Raw genomic sequence first — 27,500 nt, forward strand, 5'->3', positions numbered from 1 at the left:
TTGAAATTTACTGATACATGATAAGCTTCAAATAAAGTAAAATACAGACCCATATAACAAGGACAACACAATACAAAGAAATAAACATAAGCAGGCCATTTATTGAACAAACTTTAGAAAGGATTTTCATAAATCCTGAGAGTTGAGGCATGAGTATCTGGGAAATGAAGACTGAGGACTTGGCCATGGCAGGCTATATAGAGGACACATCTAAATAATTTAAGAATCATTCATCAGCTATTTGTTGTGTTTGACTCCTTACCTCGTCATCTTTGACTTGCTCCACCCCTGGGCCCACTCCCCCTGCTGTCAGTTGGGACGACAGCAGGCGGGCCACATGCTGAATTTGTGTCTGAGTGCCGGCTGCTGTGATGGGGCTGTATCCTGCACTGAACAGAGGTGGCATCTCATCTGGCAGATTTAGCTGCACAATGATGAAACTTAATTTAATATATATATATATATATATATATATATATATATATATATATATATATATATATATATATATATCTGAATTCCCTTCTTAACTTTAGTCTTATTATATAGTGCAGCATCTGGAATCTTTTCAAGAAGTGCACATCACTACTTGGCATTAACACTTGAAAAAAATTTGATAAAGAATAATAAATAAAAAAATAAATAAATAATTAGAATAAAATGGATAAATAAAAAAACAAATAATAAATAAATAAATGAATAAATTTTCAAAAATAGAATAAAAATTAATGCCACATTGCTTGCTGTAGGACAATGCTCTATCACCCTTTACATTATTCAAGAGACTTTCCTGAGAGAGAGAGAGAGAGAGAGAGAGAGAGAGAGAGAGAGAGAGAGAGAGAGAGAGAGAGAGAGAGAGAGAGAGGAATAAATAAACAACTAAATAATTAAATATCAAAGAAATGCTAGACAATACATATATTAAAACAGGATCAATGAATGACTAAATTTCATTCAAGTTTGCATTATTCATGTAACATTAAGCCTTTAGTGCCACTATTGATTATACATTAATTGAGAGGCAAAGTTGAGAGAAGAATCAAGAAAATGCTGGGTTAAGTCCCTTATGAGAGTTCAAGAGTAACCTTCCACTCACCATGGAGACCAGAACCAAATTAGCCACATTTTCTGGAATAAGTTTTTCTACCAGCCATCGCTGCGTTATGTCAAGTGCTGAGGTCTTCTCCACAACTGCTGCAGGTGGCTCTTCCACTTTGCCTTTCTTCTCTTCCTTCTCAATCCGAGGCTTTTTGGGAGCCGACTCAACTGGCTCTTCTCCAACCTTGTCCCTTCGAATCCACCTCTTCATAGAATCCTTTGAGGGCATGGCCTTATTGATCTAAAATAAATGAAATTATAAAAAATGTGATTAAAATAAAAACATAAACAAATACACTAAAAGTTAAGTAATCTTGCTTGTTCCTCACATTAATGGTAATGCTCGGGTCATACAAACCTCTGATGAAGACATGCCCAAGTCAGTGAGGACAGTGGTGATGTTGTAGTGATAATCATGAGAGGCTGGGTGTTTCAATAAGTTGATCATCTGAATCTTCAGATGTTTCCTTACACTGTTCACCTGAGACTTGGTAAGTGTGGGTGGTAGGTTAGCTGTTAAAAAGAAAAAGAAGAGAGAAAAAATAAATAAATAAATAAAATAAAATAAAAATAAATAAATTAATTAATTAAAAAAAAAAAAAAAAAAAAAAAAAAAAAATATATATATATATATATATATATATATATATATATATATATATATATATATATATATATATATATAAACAAATAAAGTTGAAATTTTCATCATGCATTGCCTGAGGAAGAAAAAGTTAAACCCATACAAATAATTATGTACTCGTAGTAATCATATTCATATAGTATATACTAATAACACAAATTTAAAATATTGATTTTACAGAATCACTATCAGACACAAATATTAAAAAATTGTTTCAAAATATAGTGGATATGAAATTTAAAGTGCCAACCTGTCTCCTCCTATATTGATGCTTGTAAATCTTATAATGCAAACCTTGCATAAGACTAACCATGTAAGATTTCCAGGGCATTAACCACTTTCCCTAGAAACTGAGGTCGGGCACGGGCAATGATGGTCAGGGAGGACATGCAAGTCATGAGGTTCACTGAGCTGATGTGAATGGAACCCTGGAAAGCCAGCAGTTTACCCAGGACCATCCTAAGGTAAAGGAAGGAAGAACATAATGGTTGATGTAACACTACAGCATTCATAATAAACATTAAAACAAATTTTACAATAGTATATGAGTACAATGCTAGCAAAATCATGAACCAAACACAATAGGAGTTCTACAGCACTTTGCTTCTTCTTCAAGTTTCCTGGGCCTTGCCACCTTCAGTGTCAGTGGCACGTGATCCAGGTTGAATTCCCCTTCTCGAGTCACTGAGTCTGGCTCGGTATAGGTCTGCAGCAGCACCATTGCCTCCAGGAATTTGATAGCTTGTGTTCTTACACTGGTGTGGAAAGGTAAAAGCTTTATCATATACTTTAATAATTGACTATCATGCAATAGTTAAGTAAAAAAAATAAATAAATAAATATATAAATAAAATAAATAAAAAGTAGTCATGGAAATTTGCAACTGTACAGGTACAGTACTACTTGACTCACCCATCATTGTCATGATCAATCATGGTAAGGATGGTGTTTTTCATGGTGGTGATGATGTGCCACACCTGCTCCATCTCTGGAGTGGTGGTGCGTGCAGCAGCCAGCCAGGCCAAGGTAGCCCGGTGGAGTTGGACCACTGCTTGCACCACTCGTTTCACCACCGACACTGCCTCGTCCATCACCAGCAGCTGCATGTTGGGCACCAGCCGTGGAAGCATTGCCACATCTTTCTTGCTGTTTATGTAAGACATGCAACAGATTTGTGTATTTTGAACTAACACAAAAACTGGTCAACTAACTTTAGAAGTCCATGGAATATAATGATACATACATACAGAAATAAAATTTCAAATATTATAATAAGTTAAATCTCAAACTTTCAAGACTTGTCACATCTCTCCTTACCATGCTTCCTCTATGAAGCCAACTACAAATTTCCGTACATCTGAATTTCTATCTTTCTGGAATGCTGCAACATCTTCAAAGAAGGAATCAAGAAGCTGTGGATCAAGATGGATGATGAGTTCCTGCACCTTGGCCAGAGTGGCTATCTTTTCCTTCTCTGAGGGCAGAAAAGCTGCTGTATTGAGCAGCTCCACCACCTGAAACAAACATACAAACTCGTGACACATCCAAGCACCAGCAATATCAAAGAATGTTTGTTAAGCCAAGTGATCTGCCTGGAACCCTGTTGCATCCACTATATAAGAATGATACTTCTATTTTGAAACTATTTCCATAATAGAAGTCAAAAAGTTTAGGATTGTTCTAATGGTTGTAAAGGTGTGACAAGGGCAGTGCTCACTTTTCTATGTAGTGTCCCCTGCACATGGAGCCCACACCTTCTCAACCCTCTAAAAGCTAATGATGGTTACTTCACTAACTAAGCAATTTCAAGGAGATAAATAAAATTAGAGAAATTCAGTGGATAAAACTGTACGATCACTCCCGCTGTCAGTGGTGTCCTTCAAAACTGCCCTATACACTAGCACCACCAGATGCTACTAATAATGGGTACAAGCCATCCCACTTAGAGGATTCATTGCATCCTCAGTGCAATCCCTCGGAAATAAGCCAGCAGCACACAGCTCCAGTGGATATCCAGCACTCTCAGCAAACCGGGCTGAGGGTGCCTCCTGCCACCGCCTGCACCAAGGCTGTCCTTCACCCTTCCCTTATATCTACCTCTTCACTCAACAAAATGTGAATTTTCATTTACCCTCTCGCGCACTGTGGGCTCCTGTTCACTCATGTTGACGGTTGGACTTCACTCATGGCTTTCCCTGCAGCACACCGCACTTTTCCCTCACAACGCTCCGTTCCTCAGCCTTCCCTCGCTGCCCCAAAACAATACTCGTATTGCTCATGCATTCCGTCCACATCTTTTCACAAAACCCTTCTCTTGGTAATTCCATCAATAATGAAAGCAACAACAGCTAAAAAAATAATTATATATTTCTAAAGCCATTTCTTTCTCAACAAGATTCTTATGAAAATAGGAATTATCATACGCCTATTTCACATACAACCAAGGTCTTTCCGCTTAACATATTTATTTTTTAATATAAGAGAAAATACACTTAACTATTAGGATTAATGTGGCTCAACATTAATAATGACGATTGTGAAAAAAAAATAATAATCTTATCAATGTTGACATTTCGGTATGTACTAGGAAAATAAGCGACCTTGTGCAGGATCACTTGCACCTGAGTCATTAGTGGCATTGCATGGCGTGACGAGTGTTTCTGGTGCTCGGGTATCAAGGCAATAGGTAAGGCTCGAGTCATATCCTGATGTCTGTAGAGCAGAGTGTAGACGCAAGCAGCGGCTGAGGACTCGTACAGTAGAACGAGTCGAGTACTGAATCGCAGATTGAATGACGTACTTATTGGGCAAGGAATTCAATCAGTTTCATTGTTGTTGTTTTGGATTGCCTAGACAGAGGTAGCACATGAGCCTCATTGCTTACCAATGACTGCATATTAGAACATTCTATCCTTGCTAATGACGCCATCGCTCTGTTAGAGTTGCATTCCATTCCTGTTATGTACTCATTCTGGTTCCTAATGATACTATCATCTTATTTTGAGACTTGCATTCTACGAACCGCTTGCTAATGACGTCTTTGCATCTGCTGAGCCTTGCATTGCATTGCTTTCTTTTTTTCCTAATGATACCATCACTATTTCGATTTTTTTTTTTTTTTCATTCCATTGCCTCTTTCTTTTTTATTTACTAAAAACACCGTTATTATTTTGAGACTTACATGATATTATTTAAGTGTGCATTTTTACTTTCATTAATGTTTTCCCATCTTGACCCCCTAACCTACTGGATCCCTCCCATAAGGTAAACTAACCCAATATAAAATAAACCATTCTAACCTTACATTTTGTAGTCTCTGAACCATGGGGACTTTATCCGGTAAAATTCTAGTTTCTGCCCATACTCCCCTTCCATCCCCCAACAAGCTTTGGGACTGGTGGAAATGCGGGGTTTCGGGTGGGGAACATGGAATGTGTCGGAAATGCATATTTTTTGCGTAACTGGTGGGGGGGGGGTAAAATGACCATCCCAAACTCTACGGAAGGTTTACTACAACTTTCTTAATTTCAATCTAAATTCCATAAATCTGGAGTATATTTCAGCAAGGACGCTAACCTAACCTAACCTAACCTAACCCAACGCAAACCTAACATAACGTAAACCTAGCGTAAATCTAACCTAACCTAATCTAATGTAAACCTACAGTAACCTAAACCTAACCTTACATAACGCAAACCAAAGGAACTTGCTGTGAAAATTCCGTAGACTTTGTAATGGGAATTTTTTCCCGTTATGCAAAAAATATGTATTTCTGACGCACCTCATAAACTAGAATTATACCCCTTATCCTCCGCTGGAATCCGTTATAAGGTAAACCAAGTACAGTATGTTGTTGATATCTCGGACGAAGGACATATGTATACAGTACTTCAGTTTTTAATAAGACAGCAGTGATTAAAATACAATTAGTTGATTGCTTTTATTAAAAATATCTACGTATATATATTACATTAATTTCCAGATAGAGTGACGTACATACATACACACCACCATGAATCGACTGTTTGGCCGTGGTAAGGCTAAGGAACCTCCACCACAGCTCAATGACTGCATCGCTAATGTGGACAGCCGTGCTGAATCTATAGAGAAAAAAATTGCACGTTTAGATGTAGAGCTTGTGAAGTATAAGGACCAGATGAAGAAGGTGAGAATAATTTTGTGAAAGTAATTGGGTGTGACTAAATATTAAGATGGCTGATATGTATGATAATACTTTGACTCCTTGATAGAGATGTAGAAAATCATTATTGTAATTATGTGACAAAATTTATTTCATATTCATCATTTCTATTGTTTATTGTGTAGATGCGAGAGGGTCCTGCTAAAAATGCAGTGAAGCAGAAGGCCATGAGAGTGCTGAAGCAGAAAAAGATGTACGAGTCACAAGCTGGCAACTTGCGCAACCAAAGTTTTAACATGGAGCAGGCAAATTATGCAACCCAGACACTTAAAGACACAAAAACCACTGTTAATGCCATGAAATTGGGAGCCAAGGAGATGAAGAAAGAATTCAAGAATATAAACATTGATGAAATTGAGGATATACAGGTGAGTGAAGCATATTTATTTTGACAGTGAGGAATGTGAGGTTTTGTGATACTAACTCATAGCAAGATAAGCAAATGCTAAGCTGAATGGAAGATGAGTATTTTAAACTGTAACATATCTTCCCAAAGATTCAGAGCCTTGTGTCTTTCCAAAATCTCTAAACCTCATATTCGACTTCCCTTATCGTAGCACCTCATTCATCTCTAATTCTTCTTGCTTGTTTCCAGGATGACATGGCAGATATGCTGGAGCAAGCCGATGAAATACAAGATACCCTTGGGCGCAGTTATGGAACACCTGAAATTGATGAAGATGACCTTGCAGCTGAGCTTGATGCTCTTGGTGATGAGGTATTGCTGGATGAAGACACCTCATACCTGGATGATGCCATTAATGCTCCTAATGCACCAGAGAAGGAGCCTGGTGCAGAGACCATCAAAGATGGCATGCCTGTTGATGAGTTTGGCTTGCCCCAAATGACTACATGAGTTGATAAGTGCCACTATGGAAGGCTTCTGTGCTTCTGTACACTTAAGCAAACATTTTCTCTCTTTAGTATTTGTGCAGCAAACTTAGCAACAAAAGTTTATGTTTTCATACATCTTGTTGATTAATGTATGAAGCTTTGGAAAATGGTTGGTAGGATGCCTTGAAATTGGTCATATTGACAAGTCTCATGAAAGTGTGTGTGTGTGTGCACGCACGCATGCATGCGTGTGCATGTGTGCTTGTGAGTGAGCGAGCATGCTTGCATTTTTGTGTGTGTGTGTGTGCACATGACTGAATTGCTAATCAATATCATATATGATTCACAAATAAGTTTTAGCATCTCAGTGTGGTCACATGTCTATTATAATTTAGTAAAAGAGCAAATAGTTTAGTATTTGTTATCAACGTCATCACCCAATATAAGTACATCCTTTCTTTCCATCATGTGAAACATTGTGGTATTGATCTGTATTACAGAATAGTACGTGTATACAAAGATTTTATTGACTGATTGGAAAGCTACTTTAGTATCATTATTTATGATTGGTGCATAATTATGCAAAAATAAAGGCTCTACATTTATTACTTTCTAAATAAAATTCTACTTGATTTATTTCAGTATAATTTCATAAAAAATTAGTTTTTGTCTCATTACATTGGTTTACAAAAAAAAATTTGCTTTGAGGCAAGGATGTGAAAAGGTGTTTTTAAATAATTTTTATGAGGTGAATTCAAATATCTGAACAGTTTTGCTCCATCACCTCTAGTTTTTTTGTTTTCACATATCTTTTTTCAATTATACCACATAAATTCAAGATATAATGTGTTTATTACATCTGTTACAAAGGCATATTACAGAAATAAAATATGATACAAGAACATTGATGGAACTAAATTATTCCAAAACACAATACATAAATTATAGTACAGCAGACGGTTAGAAGAGAGTCTTTTTATGATATTGTGTGCTTTGCCTCTGGGATGCCAAGCAAGAGCATCCAGCAGAAATCCCCATCACTCTGGGGCTCCACTTGCCTTGGTAGTTGCTCTCCTTCTTAGTAATATCTTGGTGGAACTCACTGCTCTGAGGTTTGGAGAGAAGAAGTCAAGGTGTATATCTCAAAAACTAGAGGTGATGATTGAAAATTGTTTCAAATATGAAATCAGTACCTCAGAATTAGGCTATAACAACTACTTTTATGCTTGCCTTAATTTATCTGTAAACCTGTGTTATTATTGTGAATACTTCATATAAAGAAAAGTAATCATGGATTCCTTCCAGCATGCAGAACTGCAACACACATATAGTTATGCAATCAGGAAAAATAATGTAATTACAGTGCTAATTGTATGTGTAATAAATATATTACTTATCTTTTGTTTTTGAAAGATCTGAAAAGGTTTAGCAATGTTATCAGTGCTCTATGGAACAAATACCATGAACTTCACAAAAACAGATAGATAAAAAGTAAAGAATGGAATATGGAGGTAAATGTTAGGAGCACCACAATGCACAATAAAAGGCACTGAGAGAAGTGGGAGCATCTACCATGAAGGAAGAATATATATATATATATATATATATATATATATATATATATATATATATATATATATATATATATATATATATATATAAGACCAAACTTTATGTTGAGCAAGAAGAGCAGATTGTTAGAGAGCTTCTTTTTCAATGAAAACAACGCATAAGAAACACAAAGAAACTTAACTGAGCTTTGGAAGAAAGAGAAAAAGGCAATCTACTAGATAAAATAATATTGGGGATCAGCAGTGAAGATATCAAGAAGCCAACTGAGAGTGAAGAAAATGAAGAGAAAATAATTACAAAGAAATTAGACAAACTCGAAAGTGAGGAAAAAAAAAAATATTGAATACAAGATAAACCTATTTAGTTAGCTAAAAACTTAAAAATGAAGTAGGAATGGCCCGTTGGAAAGGCAGTACCTTCCTTCTTCCCCCCCCCCAAGAACAACAACACCACGCAGCTGTGTTAGCCTCGGTAGTGGTGTGCTGACTTGTGCCTGACAGGTTGACATTTGTAATCTTGAAACACCATAGATATCCCAGCAGGGCACAGGGCAACAAACGAGAATGTGACACGCTGACCTACCCATTGCCAACAGTCTAAGGCAGGATTCACTAAACAGTATCCTAAACTGAAACGACCGATAAGTATATGGATTTAGATTAGATTAGGTTAGGAATGTATAGATTGTCGTAGTTTGATGACAGTTTAACAATAGCGTAGTGATAAATAATATTGTAGGTGAAGTATAGGAACAAAATAATAAACAGTAACTGTGTGTCATTGAAAAAGAAGCAAGAATAGAGAACCAAAGAAGCAAGAATAGAGAACCAAAGAGTACAAAGTGATAGAAGCTACAGGAAAACAATCAGAACATCCTTGATTCCTTGGTGCCAAAGGAAACATCATGGCTCCTGCTAATATTGGTCCCCTGAAGAACATACTACAAAACACTGTTGATAACCTTCTGTTAGCCGAGAAAGAAATTGAAGGTTTGTATATTTTTGTTTAGTTTATATTCACATACATATGAATCCCAGAGACATTTTCATTCATATTTACTAAATCTCATCCTTCATTTTTTTAGACATCAAATACGTGGGCATTATTTGTGAATTACAAGTTACTGTTACCAATTTCTTTCACATTGAATGTCATGTGTTGACCAAGACCAAATATTGTTGCATTTTTACTTTAGTAAGGTGTGTGATGATGTTGGGTCTCTTATATGTTAAAGGATTGTGGAGGACAGTATTTTCTTCCAAAGAATGTGGCCATGAGGGGGATTTAAAAAAAATGATTTATCTTTTATTATTATATATGTAAGAGGGAACTGCCAAGGGGCAAAAAAATATTTTAGAAAAAAAAAGGTTCACTGGAATTGCAGTCTCCATAAAAGATGCCAAAGAATTAGTCAAAAGCCTGGGATGAATGTCTTGACACCTCTCTCTTAAAAGAAGTTAAGTCGTAGGAAGTTGGAAATACAGAAACAGGTAGGGAGTTCCAGAGTTTACCAGTGAAAGGTATGAATGATTGAGAATACTGGTTAACTCTTGTATATGGGGGTTGGACAAAATAGGGATGAGAGGAAGAAGAAAGCGTCGTTCAGCGAGACTGCAGGAGGAGGAGAGGCATGCAGTTAGCAAGATCATTAGAGCAGTTAGCATGAAAATAGCGATAAAGAATAGAAAAGGATGCAATATTTCAGTGGTGAGAAAGAGGCTGAAAACAGTCAGTCAGAGGAGGGGAGTTGATGAGACGAAAAGCTTTTGATTCCATCCTATCTAATAAAGCTGTATGAATGGAATCCCCCCCCAAACATGTGAAGAGTACTCCATACAGGGACGGATAAGGCAGTTAGCAGTTGGAGGGGCGAGAAAAACTCTACAAACAACTCTAGTATTGTGTTAAGGCTTGAATTTTTGTAATGTCATGGATATAAAGTTTTTCATGCATGATGGTGGGTCAGCCCAGTAATCTACAAATCAAAAAGTTGTTGGATGAAAATGGGATTCATATTTTTGGGTCATTGAGGAATTCTGATCTGAACCATATTCCAAATGCATGGAATATAATGGAAAATTAAATGGAAAAGTTAAAAACATGAAAGACATTGGTGAAGTTGTGGACAAGTATGAATGTCAGTCACTTCACAGATCTTGCTGATTCAATGCCATACTGATTGCAATAGGTGTTGTAAAGGAAGGCAGGCATGAATGAAAGCTGAGATAAAAGATTTGGTGTTGCAATTATTAATATATCCCAGATTATCATGTTTTATTCTCAAAGTCTCTATGTAGACATTTATTTTGTAGCCCCTGTACTTTCAAAATGCATCTTCGTTTTCTTAATTTTTCTTGTTTGCTGAGACATACAAGTTATTATGACCATTGTTTGGAAAATGTGAGTGTAAATGTGTGTTTAGATGTTGAATTTGTTTACATGCATTGTTTTTTACTTTTAGGAAAATGTGGGCACCATGCAGCTGATGGATTTAATCTTGGTCAATTTTGGACTGATATGAGTAAGTATAAAATTCTTATTATTGTATCTAAGGAAAGTTATTAATTTGATCCTAGCCAGAATTGGAAGTAGGTAGTCATTAAAAAAAAAAAAAACTTACGTAATACAAGCCTCATCTACAATGTTCAGCATTGACTTAGTCTGTTCAGGAAGAAGCTTATTAATTCAGTGTCAAATTTTCTTCCATCCTTAAGAGGGACCAAAACTCATACCAGTGCACTAAGCTGCCCACACAGACTACTGTAGTAATAGGAGCTTCTAAGCTTCTTAGCAAAACCAAATCAGCTGTGTTCTAGCAGTGTTTAACAATTGCTTGAATATAGCAGAGGTCATGATTTTATTTTGCTGCCTTATCTCATTGTAGGTGCCTACATCAGCATATTGCCTTGCTATCCTGTCTTTATAAAGCTTCTGATTTTTTTTCTGTTTTCAACAGATACAGTAGCAGAGAAACTTTCCTTTGACTGCACAAAAATCTGCATATGTTTTGGAAAGTCTCCTGTTCCCACTCCCAGTGAAACTTCAAGTAAGTTTCTGATTCTCCTTCATTTGTTATAACTTGTGTACATATATATAGTTTACCATTTTATGTTTTTTATATTAACAGTTGATTATTGCATAATAAATGAATAAATAAATGAATAAATATATATATATATATATATATATATATATATATATATATATATATATATATATATATATATATATATATATATATATATATATTCCATAGGTCTCCTGACTTGTGTGGAGCAAGCCGTGTTGGCTTTAGTCTCGGTGTTTCACAAGCTTCCTCTCACAATGGGAATCACCCTTCACACTCATGTCCAGTATGAAGTTGTGAAAGCAATTCAAGCAGTTAAGAACCTTTTGAAAGTTATTAAAGAAGAAGGAGCTGAAGCAGTGTGAGTTGCTAATTACTAATGAGTTTTTGATTATTGTTTCATATTCTATAATGAGTATGATAAGTATAATAATGAGCTTGTATCTTGACATTATGAAATTTATTAGAAATGCAAGTAGTTAAGAATTGAAAGTTATCCAAAATGAGGGAGCAGAAGCAATTGAGTTGTTGATTATTTATGTTTTTAATGATTCTTTCATAATATATATATATATATATATATATATATATATATATATATATATATATATATATATATATATATATATGAGCATGATGTGCATGATAACAAGCTTACACCTTGACATTATAAAATTAATTATGTCAAAGCAGATGTCGATATTCCACTGGTGTAGTTTGGGAAGGATGTCAATACCTAGAAAATGCTTGCCTGGATAACAAGTCAGCTGTTTTATTGGGAATGAAATCACACAACAGCATGGTAGCAGATGCCTTCAGAGAGATTTCAGAGGTAAGCAAGTGATAATATTTATAAATCAATAGTAAGCATCTTTGGTAGGTTTAGTAGAGGAGAAGTGGTGTTGTATAGATTAAAAATTAGATCTATGAATGGAAATGCTTTCGAAGTTAATGAAGAAAAAGTTGAGGGTGGTATGAAGACATTTAGGATTGATACTGGTAAAGCAGAGGACTCCAAGGCTGGTGTAGGAATTGCTGTATCTGATTTCAAAGTTTTAGTGATGAGTTTTTCTCTTTAGTTAGATGTATGTAGTTCTGTGTGAAGGAAGAGTTATCTTTAGAGGGCAGACTGTGACTGTCCCCTTGTGTTGTGAAACACAAAAGGGAAATGTTCAGTGAGATCACACTGACTTTAATGATGAGTTCACAGCACCTCATCATCCAGTGCTTGACACTTCACCAGGAGTAATTATCGCTTTGACAGGTATCTACTGCCCCCTCAATTTTTCAGCTTTTTTTTCTTTGCTTATGATGGCTAACTTGTTCTTTAATCAACTCATGATAGGGTGATTGATTTTTCTTCTTTCTATAAAACGTTAATAGGCATTGGAGGGGGATGGAGGTGGCTGGAACTGTTTGATTGATGGAAGTGAGGAGATGGAAGACACTGACAAGTGGACAGATGAAGACAAAGATCTTATTGGTCCTTCAGTCAACCTCATCAAAGCAGCTAAAGTGAGTGAAGCATGATATGCAAACTTCAATACATATTTCTTTGAATTCTCCCTTTTGTGTCAAGCACTATTTTCTGCTTTGAAATTTCAAACATTCTGTAGAATGGATTGTTGAATTTCTGTTTTTGTATGTAGTACATATAAATTTTGTAAGGATGATACCAAACTGGAGACCCACTTACTTCTGTAATGTTTTACCAAATTTCTAAATAATATGAAATATTTTGATTTGAATCATGAAAATGCTCCATTAAAGGAAAGCACAGATCAAGATTGCTCTGTGACAGTCTTTGTGTGGCATGAGGATGGGTCTGGATGGCCTACACAAAATGTTAACACTAAATCTTGGCAAGGATCAAGAAATTACCTCAACCTTTTTGTTTAATCATTAACAGTTACTCGTTTAGCACATAAATTGCAGATCTTTCCTTTTGATAATGGTTTTATCTTGAGTGTTTACATCCATGGTTTTGCTTAAGACATAATCTGAGAAAGTGCGCAAATTTTTATATGTATTATAGATAGAATTTATATCATCAGATTCTGTATAAACGCTTGATGGCTGCCATTGAGAAGAATGGTTCGTGCAATTCAGTTGACATGGTTAAGGAGCTTGACCAGCTTTATGAAGAGTGTGGCTTGATTAGTAGCCAAGTGGATGCATTGGTACAAGATCTTTACCCTCCACTCTCTGTGTCAAGTATGGAAGAACAGGTGAGTGTCAGGGTCTATCAATTTCATCCATCATTATCATAAATTTACAAGTAACTCAAAGTACATAATTTAGATGAGTTAATTGAAATTAATTATGAAAATGTAGATTGAGGAATGAAGATGCTGTGATGCTAAGAAATACTTCCATGTGAGTAATGTGTTGAAGAGCAGCTTTTACTTCATATTAGCATTCAATACATATATGTACATCTTGTTTACAGTCCCACCAACTGGCCAACAGACTTCATACAGTTCTCAAGACTTGTGTCCAGAGTCATGTCATAGGGGAAACTGAACAATCTCATATAGAGTTCATCCAGAAGGCTATTGATCATAATATGGACTGCATGAGGGAAAAACTAAGCAAAAGATAAAGTACTTTTCCATTTTGTAACTCTTGGATTAGCAGGAAGCTCACATGCATCCTGAAGACTTGTGCTGCTGTTAAGGGTGAGAGAGGTTGGTAGTAGGGAGAAGAAAACATTTTTCTCTCAAATAATTAAACTTATTGTATCCCTAATAAGTAAATAAAACTACCTTGATTAGTTTGCATAAACTATACAACTTGTTTACATTCAGACATGCCTGGCTTAGCTTTTTTTCTTATATCTTCCTTGAACTAAAAAAAAATGTAAATCTAGCTCTTGTCCAGCCAGAGGTATGTGAAGGGTACTATGTGTAACTACGTCCATTGAATGAGTGATGCTGATGGTGTCACTCTATGAGTGAGGGAAGTCAGGGAACAGCAAAAAGTGAGCATTGATCAACTCTGAGCTTTACATGGTGTAACAGAACTACGAGTACTACTGCTTATGATATAATATGCTCTCATACAAACAATATGTTACTAGACATATTATGAAGGAATAACATGTAACTAATGTACAATCTTATCTTTACATGATCCTTTGCAGAAATAAATTTGAGGTTTGCTTCCTACTTCCCACCTCTGACCTCTCCTCTATTTATCATAACTATTCACCATTAATATTGTTCCTCAAGTATTTATTGTTTGACAATGTTGTGACACAATTTGTCCTTCTAATATCAAATAACTCGCCAAGTAACATATGAAGCAAATCAGAAGAAAAGTTACTCATGAGAGAAAGAGAGATTGATTGATTGATTTTATACTTACTTCTTGTAAACCTTTTTAACATACTGCAGCTTTTCTTCTTTTGTCAGTTAACAGTATTTCATTAAATTCAAAGTGCTAGGCAATATTGATATACATATAAATAGATACCACTTGTCTGTTACTGCATTACTGCATCCATATCTTGGGTGGTTTTAAGACATCTTTTAATTTCTGATTACCACTTTTGACTCATATCGGGGACCAGCGTCTCAGTGGATCTTTCTTATTATAATTTTGTTGCCATTGGCCAGTGCTCCTCCTGCTTCACAGATATCAGCTATGAAGTTTGAAGATGCTGCTCCAGATGAATCCATGACAGTACAGGATGATCATAAAAGTCACATTAACAAATTTACTTTTAATCATAAAATTTGCAGGAATTGATACTTGTTCTTCATAACTAAACATTTTTTTAATTCTCACTGATGAACAAGATTTTTTTCCCCCATTTCTATCACATGACAGCATGTAGGAAAGCAACAATAACATATGCTTATTGATTCTCACCTAAACACTAAGCTCATTACCTACTTTTGTTTTTAGTAGTGTTTATCTAACTACCTGTATCATCTTTAATGTCCCATCTGTTCCAATGGGTATCATACAGAGAATGGAATGCTGTACTATTCTCTAGCTTCATCTGTTTTTTCTTTTTTTCTAATCAGCTAGCGGGCATACCTCATCCATTCTTTGCACAATTCTAACACCATGAATGAAGGGACTAAAGAGATCTAAACTAAGCTCTGCATTAACATAAATAAGATTATTACATAATTATATTTATAAAAAACTGACAGTATCCTGTCACACACACACACACACACACACACACACACACACACACACACACACACACACACACACACACACACTAGACAAGTCAATAAATGGAAGAGTTACCTCAAAACAGAAAATTTGGTACTGTACATGACCATTGAAATGCAGAACAAAAATAAGCCCAAATCTGGATTGGTTTTACATGCTCCAGAATTTTGCTGTACTAAGAATAACTATGAGTGATGATGGTAATGATGTTGATGTTCACACATTTTGCATCATACAGCCCCCCCCCCCCACCAAAAAAAAAAAAAAAAAAAAAAAAAAAAAAAAAAAAGGCATAGATGTTGCAAGATTCAGACACACCATGAAACCAATATGAGTGAGAATGCAAAGATGCACACCTCATACCTGCCAAGTAAAATAAATCCCATTAGTGATTTATTGCTGTAACAAATTGGCAAGGTGTCTACATATGTATATGTACTTCATTTACTTTTGTGATGTGCCCCATGTTTTACTGAGATATTTAATCATGTGCTGTGCAGGAAAGAACACTCATGTATGAGCTATCCAGTTAGTGCAAAGAGTACATTGATGTCACACACATAAAACAAACCATGGTGTCCTAATTTCATTTACACACACTTCCTATTAGCTAGAAATTACCACCAGACACTCAAGTTGAAGTTTTGAAAGCATGACACATTACTGAACCAACATGCCATGGGCAATGAATCACAGTGTAGCAACAAGCAGTACATACTCGTAGGCAATGGCACTTTATAACTCCTAGTGGTGGACATGAATAACTTGAAATTGAACAAAGTACACACCATAAAGGAAGTTATTTGGAAAACACGTAATAGAAAAGAACTGCCAAAACACATAGAAGCAGAGACAAGAAAGACTAATAGTTCATCCAGCCTACTCCTAGTCTAAGATCTTAACATTCTACACCACTATACAATTGTCAACTTCAATACAATAATACATACAGCACAGTATATGATTTTAAATATGGTTCTCAATAACTCTCCACTTGCATATTTAATAATTTTCATTGAAGACAGTTTAAGATAGAGTTTTAACCATAAAAAAAACATGAAAAAAAAACATAAAAAAAAGCACCTTATTTTCATCTTATCCTACTTGAATGAGAGCGCCATAGTTCACTTAGTTTAGTACCCAGGTACACAATTAATTTTTGACTAGGTCATTAAAGAGCCACCATGAGGGGTAATAAAAGGTAATGAACTGGTTTTCCTTATATTTACTTTCTGGTTGTAATTTTCCTGCAGTGGGAGGTGACTATTGTTCTTCTAAACCTATGAATGGTGAAGTTCCATGAGGTTTTGTTGTTTCACCCACCCATCTTTCTATTACTCAAATAATGTTCCGTCAAACTTCTTGTCTTATCTACTTTTAGGCAAATAACTCTGCCTTGCATTTCTTTATCATTTACTAAGCAATAAAAAAAAAAAAAAAAAAATCATGTATAAACAATTATGCAAATAAATCACAGAGATGTCACACAACACCAGAGTCAATCCTTATCTTTTAGTAGTTCCTCAATAGAGCTTATCATCATCTTAAATCTTGAGTTATCATATGACTCAAACTCAATTCCTTTGCCTGCAAGATCATGTCAAGTAGATACTTGATAAGATCTTGCAGACAATTATTTCTTCATCCTCAGTAATACCAAATTATTCTCTTTTCCACTTTGAACACCTGGGCTGATATCTTCCTCAAGATATCAACTGAAAATCTCACATACCATCTTTTGCTAGAATATCTTCCATTTTTTCAGATCTAAACTTTATACATGAACTTTATCCACTCTTGTATCAGGCATTTCTCTCATATATTAAGGAATGGAATCTCTACACATTTTTATCAAATGAAGTAAAATCAGATTTTATCTAGTTAACTTCCCATCTGTGAGTTGTCTTTATTCTTCCTTAACCTACTATAATGTTACATGTCGATCTTCTAGCATTATTTTCATGGCTACTGTTTATGTGAACTCTCTCACTACGTGCCTATGCCGTCATTCTGATAATTTATTTTCTTTCACCAATCCAAATAAAAAAATCAAACACTTTTAATTTTTTTTATCTCTTTAACAGGTTAACTCTAGCTCTAAATCTGAATCTGTTCTTCAGTATTTTTGTAGCTCGATACTTTTAGAAAAGGGAATTAAAATTCTTTCAGGACTTTTCTATACAAGCTATAAAGATATGACAAATAAGTGGTCTCTATTTTATACCTTTTTAAGACCTTGGCCAGCCTTCTCTGAAGAAACAATGTTATTCATACCACACCTGCAATGTACTGAATGTTTTTTTGATGAAATAAAATTTGCTGCAAAAAGTTAATAAAAATCATAAATACAGTACAACAGTGACAATCAGAACTGCTACACACAATGACACACAAAATCATGAATGACCAACATTATGTACATCCTTTAATTAAATGTCAATGGCATTAACTGATTCAAAGTGTAGCTTTTGGTTTCAAAATTTACAAAGCAATGGACAATGGTCAAGTTTCCTGAACAATAAGTTTTGTGTTCATTTGTTAAATTTGACATGAATGCTGGCCTTACATGAGTATTGCAATATACAATAAAGTCTGCAGAAACTTCATTACATTACAGTTCAGGACATCTAATATTATTTTCAAAAGATAACTTTCTGTCAAGTCGCATCATATGTATGTATGTACTGTATGTACTTTAAAAAATTGTAAGATGTATTTTTTCTCTTAAAACAGATACAAAATACCATCACTTCAACACTTCCTCTACTGTTCTGCTCAAGGCCATTTACAGGAGCATGAATAAATAAATATTAATACACATAATATATATATATATATATATATATATATATATATATATATATATATATATATATATATATATATATATATATATATATATTATATAGACAGATAGATAGATAGATAGTAAATATGCGTGCATGCATACACACACACACACACACAGAATTTGTATGAGGCATTTCTGCATGGAATTTTAGACTGTAGAGGAAGGTGTAGATGTACAGTAGTAACAGCATCCCCCTTCAAGATATCACAACCATTCCATCTTCACTGTCAACAATAAAAACAATTAAAACTAATGAAGATATTATAAACGCAACTTCTCTTGAACTGAGGAAGGAAGCATCTGAAACGGACTTTTTAACCTCACATTGGAGATTATTATACCTGACTTATTGTTCTATTTATAGTACTCTGTATCAATATTTTCCTCTGCAGTATAAATAAATAAATGAATATATATATATATATATATATATATATATATATATATATATATATATATATATATATATATATAATTGATATCTCCTCCAATATATAATCTTCCTCTATACATAATCAATTGTAGCATTGACTATTTTTGAATTTCACCCTGCTCTTCCATTAATTAGTCAGCTGGCAAATGATTCTGGCATAGGGCAGATACACTCTTCTAATTTTGCAATGTTATATTTAACCACTTTCCTTTGGTATAAGAGTACTCATATTACATTTTAATACAAAACTGCAAAACTAAATTTAAAGGTGAATGAGTGAAACACTACTGCCAAGTAACCAAAGCCATGTGATAAAGATCTTAACAGAAAGTGGCCAATTACAGTTCATCGAGAATGGAAACTAATGTTAAAACTAAGATAAGTTAGAATGTAATGTGTTTTGGATATACACAATAGTCTATGGAGAAGAAAGACTTTTCAGGATATAATATGCAAAACAGAGTTCTGTCAAGAATTAGGGGGAAAATTCTTTTTTCTTGAAACAGAAAACATGAAATTGCTAATAAATAGAAAAAAATAAAAATAAAATAGAGAAGAAAAAGAAATTTTAAATACCTATAAACATTTTCTATAAATATGGGGCATCTCTGGATGCAAGGTAGTCATTATAACATTAACTTCAGTGTGCATTATAAAATTTTAGTTGAGATGCAAAGTGATTCTTAAATGTATGCATATTCCTTCATAATTGTGAGGCGTTCAACGGATTCTTCCATTAGATGATGACATGAGGCAGAAAATTAATTCAGTACTCCAAGACTACAATAACTCTAACATGCCAATTCACTGAAAGTTAAGTGTATGGATGTCTTTTCCGTTAATCACAACCATGTATGATTAAATATAATGAGCATAAACCATCACCAACAGTGAACTGCGGTCTATCACATTTAATGGCCACACATTATTAGATTACTAGAAAACATCTGATGCCAATGTCACCAGAACCACCTCCCGCCATCCCTCCCCCTCCCCCAAAAAATGATAATTAAATAAATAAATAAATATATAAATAAATAAAAATAAAATAAAAAGATAAAACAGATCGTGTCGTGTAATGGACCGCATGTCTTATCATAAACAGCCACACATAACTGTCCAATTCAACAGAGCCCTTGACAAACACAGGCTCCATTCCCAAGGCCAAAATTGTGACCTTGCTGTGAAAGGGAGACAAAAGTGAAATGTGCAGCTCAAGCCTCCATTTCTATATTGCCTGAGAGAACAAAGCTGCTCGTACCACAGATAAAAGATAAAGATCATCAAACTAGTGACGTCCTTAGCATTTGTTAAAAATAGAAGGAACTTTTAACTAATGAACTAAAAATAAAAAAAAAAAAAAATAAATAAATATATTCAAGTATGTATTAATAGGCATGAAGAAAATATGTGCCTAAGGTACAAATGGCAGAGTGTTATTCCTTAAGTTATGGTGCAATGAGAAAATTAAGAACACTTTACTAAAGTAAGTTGAGATATGAGATGTCAAACACTCCACGTTATACAATTATCAATGATGAAGCACAATTAGCATGAATGAATCAGTGAGGAATATGACCTTCCAACAACTATACACCAAAGTCTTATTTTATGTGCCATTGTATTATGCAAATTTACAATTATACAGCAAATTTACATCTACCTAAAAAAAAAAAAAAAAAAAAAAACTAAGAAATAAAACATTGTTGGAACAGATGAGTATGGAGAACACACTAAATCTGTTATCTGTAAATATGAACGCAGCAAGGAAATGTTTCACACACTGAACACCAGTCAAGTTTACACAAGACCAATACAAGTGTCTGCCAATTGTTTCTTTACCTATATTTGTTCAATTCAAAATGTATATGTTTTTTTTCTTTTCTTTTTTTTTATCATGCCTTCTTAGCATCATGTATCAACTGCATTCTGGTCAACCAATAACATAAACTACGTATTATAAATGCATGTTACAAAGCCTAAAATAACTGAGATTTTTAGATGTATCTTACAAAATACAACTTAATTGTTTATATCTGATTCCATCTTCATAATATATTTTACTCATGTAATGAGCAGCAGACCCACCTTAACTGATGTATTCACATATAGTAAATGAAATGTAAACCAAGGTGAATAAATAAGCAAGGATAAAAGATATATTTAGAATTAGAATGTAATTAGAATGTAATTGAGCTAACTCCAAATATAACTTGATCATAGCTTTATATTAACTTAAGTAAGTTGCACTTAATGACAACAATAATGCTAAACCAAGTCATCTTATAAGTGCATACATAACTTTCCAACACGTGTAATATTATGCATGTGATAATATCCAATACATAAAATCTTGGTTAGCCTCCACATGACCTGTTATGTAAAAACAAAAGATATGTACCTTGTGTTGTAATTACATTATTTTGGTCTTTTTTAAATTTTCTAATTAAGAATAGATAAGTTAAAAGGCGAGATTAAAAGATAGTGGAGTGCATCTGAATTTATCAGCTGAAATTATGATTCATCGTATGTGAATTCATACCATGAAAAGCTTCCTGAAGAATTGCACAAAGGACAAGACTCTGGTGTATTGCAAAAGCTTAGAATTTAAATGCTGTTGACTGTGACCAATACTGACAGTACACTTATAAGACTATGAAACATGCATTTCAAATCTAGATATGAAAATAGAGGCAATTCATGTCTGAATATTAACAATGAAAAGAGTGGAAAGGATGTTATTACTTCACACTGTACACAGTGCACAGTGAGACCAAGGCCACCAACATGAAGTGAGATTGCAGAGTAAAATATTGGTTCAGCACCTTAAAGATGTGCTTTACATAACAGACTTCAATAATCATAAAAACAATGTGTTACTTGAAGATAGCTTAAGAAAGTGATCCTCAGGCATAATATTCACTACGAGAGAGAGAGAGAGAGAGAGAGAGAGAGAGAGAGAGAGAGAGAGAGAGAGAGAGAGAGAGAGAGAGAGAGAGAGAGAGAGAGAGAGAGAGAGAGAGAGAGAGAGAGAGAGAGAGAGAGAGAGAGAGAGATTCTTTTCAACTTTTCCAGTTGACATGGAATGAAAGTGGACATGAAATTGTAATTACAATTATGATTATATAATATTATAAAATGATGGGAAAGACAAAGTAAGCATTAAAAACCTAAGATATTAAGTACATACTTTCACATTTGTGACCCAATGGAAAAAAATTATATATATATATATATATATATATATATATATATATATATATATATATATATATATATATATATATATATATATATATATATATATATATATATGCAGTGAAGACTCAATACTCGAACGTCTTTGGAGTCAAACTTTTCGATACTTGAACGCAAAAGTTCAACTTGGTACTTGAAAAAACATTTGATACTTGAACGTCTGCATATGTGGTTGTAAACAAAGCTCTGGCCTCTCCCTGCCCGCTGCTGCCAGTTGTTCCATTCTGATACTGGTAATACTGAAGCTATAATACCAGTATTCTGGTATACCGGATACTGATGCAAATCCTAAGACTCTTGCAGTGGCCGTGAGAACTACAACACTGTCAGCAGTTTTTTATTTTGAAACTTACAATGGCAACAAAGAAGCTTGTTAGTGGTGAAAATAAGGAATCTAGTGAGAGTGCAAGTGATAATGAGCCACAGCTCTCCCCTAGTGGATTCCCAGGAATTGCACCAGGAGACGAGTTATCAGACGATGGTGACTCGTCCTCCGATGAATGACCTCCCTCCTCTTCCCCACCCTTCTCCCCTCGCCTTTTATGTCATCCATCACCAGCCTTCACTTATGATGACTACAAATCAAAATTATATATATATATATATATATATATATATATATATATATATATATATATATATATATATATATATATATATATATATACACAGGCAAACCCCACTTAACAAAGGTTCACACAACTACATTTCGCTACAACGAAGGTTTAATTTTACTACCATCTGCTCGTTTAACAAACACCAAACTTGCTTCAACGAAGTTTTATCCAGGTAATTTTTTCCAAGTTTGAAAGCCCTGCCATATCGCGCAAGCCGACAGGCTTTTGAATACACTAGCTCCTCTCACTCGCCCTGTTCAAGACAATAACAGCGTCACCAGCAGCTCATCTCCCTCACTCAACTTACTACCAAAATGCCCTGCAATGTCGCCTAGCATTGCTAAGAAGACCAGGAAGTCTCTTACTCTCGAAGTGAAGCTAGATATTATTCACAGACATGAGGCGAGAAAACTAATAACATTGCTTGCCACCATCTTGACTCCATCTACTGTCTCTACTATTTTCAAGTCTGCAGGCTCTCTCTATTAAGAAGGCTGGTGAGACCGCATCTTCCTTGCGAGCTAAAAGAACCACCTGAACTCGTGACTCTACAATGGATAAAATGGAAAGCCTTTTGGAAATGTGGTACATAAGTTTTGTATGTGATACAATGATGCGCCCTTTGTTTACATTCCACAGGTTGCCGGTTAGTGTCTTTCCCATTTCACTTTTCCTCCCTTCATAAATTCAAGATCATCAACTTTATAAAGTTATGTACATACATACATTAGTGTACATTATAATGACTTAAATTAAACTGCTTAAATGTTTAACTTCATAAATTTTACTTTCATTAAAGCTTTCACTGTACTATGATGCACTCTCGCTTTGTTTACTCTCAATGGAAGTTCAAGTCAGGGGTTAAACTTGTCATAATCAGTTCGCTTAATGAAGTTTCGCTTAATGAAGGGTTCTTAGGAACGTAACCCCTTCGTTACGCGGGGGTTGCCTGTATGTGTGTGTATATATATATATATATATATATATATATATATATATATATATATATATATATATATATATATATATATACATACTGTAATCTTAAGATTTTGCTAAGGTTGGAACAAATTACCTTATTTATAGGTATTGGTAGTCAAACTTTTTTGATACTCGAACAGTTATTTGGAAAGAATTAAGTTCAAGAATTGAGTCTCCACTGTGTGTGTATACATACATACATACATACATACATATATATATATATATATATATATATATATATATATATATATATATATATATATATATATATATATATATATATATATATATATATATATATATATATATATATATATATATATATATATATATATATATATATAAACTAATAAAAATAATATAAGCAAATAGAAAATATGGATTTATTACACTGCCTAAATGTATAAAAATCAACCTATACATCAATATTAAATGACTATGAACTAGGTTTGCTTAACCCTCTTGGACCACTCATAGAAATACTTGATGAATAAATAATGATACATTGTATTGCAAAAGTAAAATGAAAGCATCCCTTCCTGAGTGCACAAATACAATAATACAACTGCATAGTGTCTAAATTTGCACCAGAAAAAATACAATATTATGTGAATGAGACTTTATACAACTTCTCTGAATAAATAATACTCTCCAGTAGTCGACATGACATAATTACATATATACAAACTAGCACTTAATAAAACAGCCTTAGAGGAGAACACCAGCAGCACAAGGCCTCCTTCAGCACTCACTAGCAAAGGATACTCAACAGCCTGGCCCACAAGGGATGCCCAATACTAGAGTGCTTTACTTATCTGGGTGAGCACCACTTTCTACCACTTGCAAGATTCATAAAGGCAAAGCATGTCTGGCAATATAGATGAAGGTAATTACAACAAATGTGCTGACATATTAATTATGGTTTTGTGAGATTACCATATTTTGCAACAACAGATATTGCACTTCAGTGCATACAATGGACCCTAAGGTTCACAATACCATTTGATTATTTATATATATATATATATATATATATATATATATATATATATATATATATATATATATATATATATATATATATATATATATATATATATAGTTCTAAGCACCCAAGTCCATACTGAGCAATCAAAATATTTCCTTTATAAATGTATTGTGATGATCCTTCAGCATTTCATTTCACAGTGTTATTATTTAAGGAATAAATTGTCCACTATCATTTAAAAGTATAAAACTTTGTTCATGCATTGTCTACATTTTACCCCGTGTACTGCTGTGATCAGGTTCATCAGTTACCAATAGAAGACATTTGATTATTAGCATAAAATTTTCTATTCAAGGACTTTGAGACAGCAGTAATAACTTTCATGCTGTAAAATCTTAATTCATCAATAACCTCTGCAATGACTTGTTGGAGAAAATGTGGCTGAATAAATATTGTTAAACATCATTCTAAAAAGTACAAAAGCATGAAAGTACCAAGATGAATATAAACAACACATATGGCAGAACACATGGACTGAGTCATGTTGTGTTGACAGTAAGTTCTGTACTTTGTGATAAATAAAAATGGCTTTTCACAATTTTTTTTAAAAGAATCATACAATAAATATGGCAATAAGTCTTAAGTTTCTCAAATACCACATAAAGATAGAAATGGTAATCATTACTACATTTTTACCGACAATCCCAATTCTTCAAATATTTATTATCAGCTCTTTGATTATTGTGTTATTTGTTCAGTGGAAATACAATAATGTATAGGCATATATAGGAATCTGTGAAAGGCTATATGTTTAGTGTCTATTACCAATGAACCTGGGTGAGGTATTGTGTACTAATATTAGGAAGTCTAATTGTAGTTTTTGGGCTAGTAAAAATGATAGCATTGCTCACTATTGCACACTCTGAAGTAAATAAAAAAAAAATAAAAAAAAAAAAAAAAAATAAATTCAGTAGATAAAAACCAGCAGAAATGTTGTGAAAGTTTTAAGATTTTTGAAAAACAATAAATCCTCAATGTAACAAACCTCAACTTGGCAAGTATCAGATATCCCTTCAGGCCTCCATACATGATTGACATCCAATGAATTCTAGGTCATCATGTGGTGCAAGTTTGCAGAAATCTAAGTGTAGCACAGGCAAAAAAATGTTATTGCATGCATGGGTGGGTGGCAATAATAAGACTTCCCCACTGTGTATCCTCCCATGCTTCCGTCACTCAGACTTGTCAATAAATAGGTATTACCAAACATCTTTCCTTACATAATGACCCGAGTTCACTTAAAAGCTTAACTTTAACAAGCTTTGGACATAGTGACCTGGCCTGCCCCTCAATTAGTTTGTTATATTGTGGGTTTAAAGTGCACAAGAAAATTACAAACGACTATATTATGGAGATTATCTGTATACAAATACTGCTGTGCAATGCAACAGAGTAACAAACAGCTTTTGAAAAGAAAAGAATCACAAGTTTGACAAAAATAGATAAAGAATAGTTATGGAAAAGAATGTGCTAAAAGAATATCTAATTCATTTATCTAACAGATAACAAATAATGAGTCATAAATATGCTCAAGAAAATTGCGTGTTAAAGCTGTGTTGGTTTGTGACATATATAAAGTAGCAGGATAAATGGGTATTTTGTAACAAACCAAATTCTGATGAAACCAGGACTTCACAATGAATTAGCACAAGTGTATCTAAAATAAATAAATAAATGGATTAATAATAATAAAAATAATAATAATAATAATAATAATAATAATAATAATAATAGTAATAATAGTAATAATAACAATAACAATAACAATAACAATAATAATAATAAATGATAAAACAAAACAAAAACTGAAGAATTCAAACTTCAAATCAAATAATGTATGCACATATGTAATGCAGTGCTGAACTGCATAAACCTTTTATCAAAACATCAACATAATCTATAATGTCATCATTAAGCACTATCATAGAGAAAACTATGCATTCTTGATCTTAAACAGGTTCACATCTCCCCTGATGTGGCTGACAATATCTACACTAGCCAGGGATTACAACAACAAACTGTGCTTGTAAGTACACAGACAAAACCGAACAAGTGTACCCATTCCTGAGGCCACATAAAAGTTGTTTTGTCATGCTAGTTCAGTATCTTACAGGATTCAAATGAATCTCAAATATAGAATATAGCATTCACTTCCTCCAAAAAAAGGAATAAAGAACAATCCCAGTATATATGTTTCTAACAAGGGACTTAAATATTATCCATTACAGAAGATAATGTTATGAAACTTTTGGAACTCACTTTGAAGTACAAATAATGGTTTAGTTAGCATTACTTGCCATAAAACTTTTTTTTTTAAATAAGATAATGAATGACCAATGAAAAATCCCCAATTGATATTATTAATTCTCAAAATGAGGTAAAATTATCATAAAACTGCAGGCATGACAACTAGCAAATAAAGATGAAAGGGAAATCTATTTCATACAAAAACCCCTTTTTACGTAAAATTGTTAACCTATACTGTACTGGCTTTCACATTAAAATCAAAACTATTTGGATATTGTAATTAAAAAAAATCAGTGAAAAACAATACATAATAATATTGATAACAATAATAATAATAATAATAATAATAATAATAATAATAATAATAATAAACAATAATAATAATAACAATAATAGTAATAGAAAAAAAATCTTTTGATGGATTCCACTCTGAGCCTTGCTTGGCTGAAAAGAATT

The 27,500-nt window shown here is 33.7% G+C and overlaps 4 protein-coding genes across 4 annotated transcripts in view; 2 read left to right on the top strand and 2 right to left on the bottom strand.

The window, feature by feature from the left end:
- The window catches only part of LOC123517541 (symplekin-like), a 16,624-nt gene extending 12,597 nt beyond the window's left edge, over positions 1-4,027 (bottom strand). Inside the window, exons 1-8 of the mRNA XM_045277700.1 lie at positions 3,873-4,027; positions 3,059-3,255; positions 2,654-2,887; positions 2,341-2,496; positions 2,052-2,200; positions 1,457-1,611; positions 1,097-1,339; positions 263-424 (exon numbers count right to left, since the gene is read on the bottom strand). Coding sequence (XP_045133635.1) covers positions 263-424; positions 1,097-1,339; positions 1,457-1,611; positions 2,052-2,200; positions 2,341-2,496; positions 2,654-2,887; positions 3,059-3,255; positions 3,873-3,905 — 1,329 coding nt within the window. The 5' untranslated portion in view covers positions 3,906-4,027. The remainder of the gene's footprint in view (positions 1-262; positions 425-1,096; positions 1,340-1,456; positions 1,612-2,051; positions 2,201-2,340; positions 2,497-2,653; positions 2,888-3,058; positions 3,256-3,872) is intronic.
- A 249-nt stretch (positions 4,028-4,276) lies between these two features.
- On the top strand, positions 4,277-8,174 carry LOC123517581 (charged multivesicular body protein 5-like). Its single transcript, XM_045277839.1, has 4 exons — positions 4,277-4,427; positions 5,724-5,906; positions 6,068-6,310; positions 6,538-8,174. Exons 2-4 carry the CDS (start codon positions 5,754-5,756, stop codon positions 6,796-6,798), a joined length of 657 nt encoding a protein of 218 aa, XP_045133774.1. The 5' UTR covers positions 4,277-4,427; positions 5,724-5,753; the 3' UTR covers positions 6,799-8,174.
- A 595-nt stretch (positions 8,175-8,769) lies between these two features.
- LOC123517510 (cyclin-D1-binding protein 1 homolog) lies at positions 8,770-14,204 on the top strand. The gene is made up of 8 exons (XM_045277644.1): positions 8,770-9,337; positions 10,810-10,869; positions 11,305-11,394; positions 11,605-11,776; positions 12,109-12,247; positions 12,799-12,930; positions 13,470-13,643; positions 13,865-14,204. Exons 1-8 carry the CDS (start codon positions 9,253-9,255, stop codon positions 14,015-14,017), a joined length of 1,005 nt encoding a protein of 334 aa, XP_045133579.1. The 5' UTR covers positions 8,770-9,252; the 3' UTR covers positions 14,018-14,204.
- A 9,914-nt stretch (positions 14,205-24,118) lies between these two features.
- Positions 24,119-27,500, bottom strand: part of LOC123517735 (oxysterol-binding protein-related protein 3-like) — a 53,207-nt gene continuing 49,825 nt past the window's right edge. The window contains 1 exon segment of the mRNA XM_045278139.1: positions 24,119-27,500. This exon segment is cut by the window's right edge and continues 598 nt beyond it. The gene's annotated coding sequence lies outside the window, so the exon portion shown is untranslated.

The sequence above is a fragment of the Portunus trituberculatus genome, chromosome 42 (assembly GCF_017591435.1).
Source record: "Portunus trituberculatus isolate SZX2019 chromosome 42, ASM1759143v1, whole genome shotgun sequence".
NCBI classification, from domain to species: domain Eukaryota; kingdom Metazoa; phylum Arthropoda; class Malacostraca; order Decapoda; family Portunidae; genus Portunus; species Portunus trituberculatus.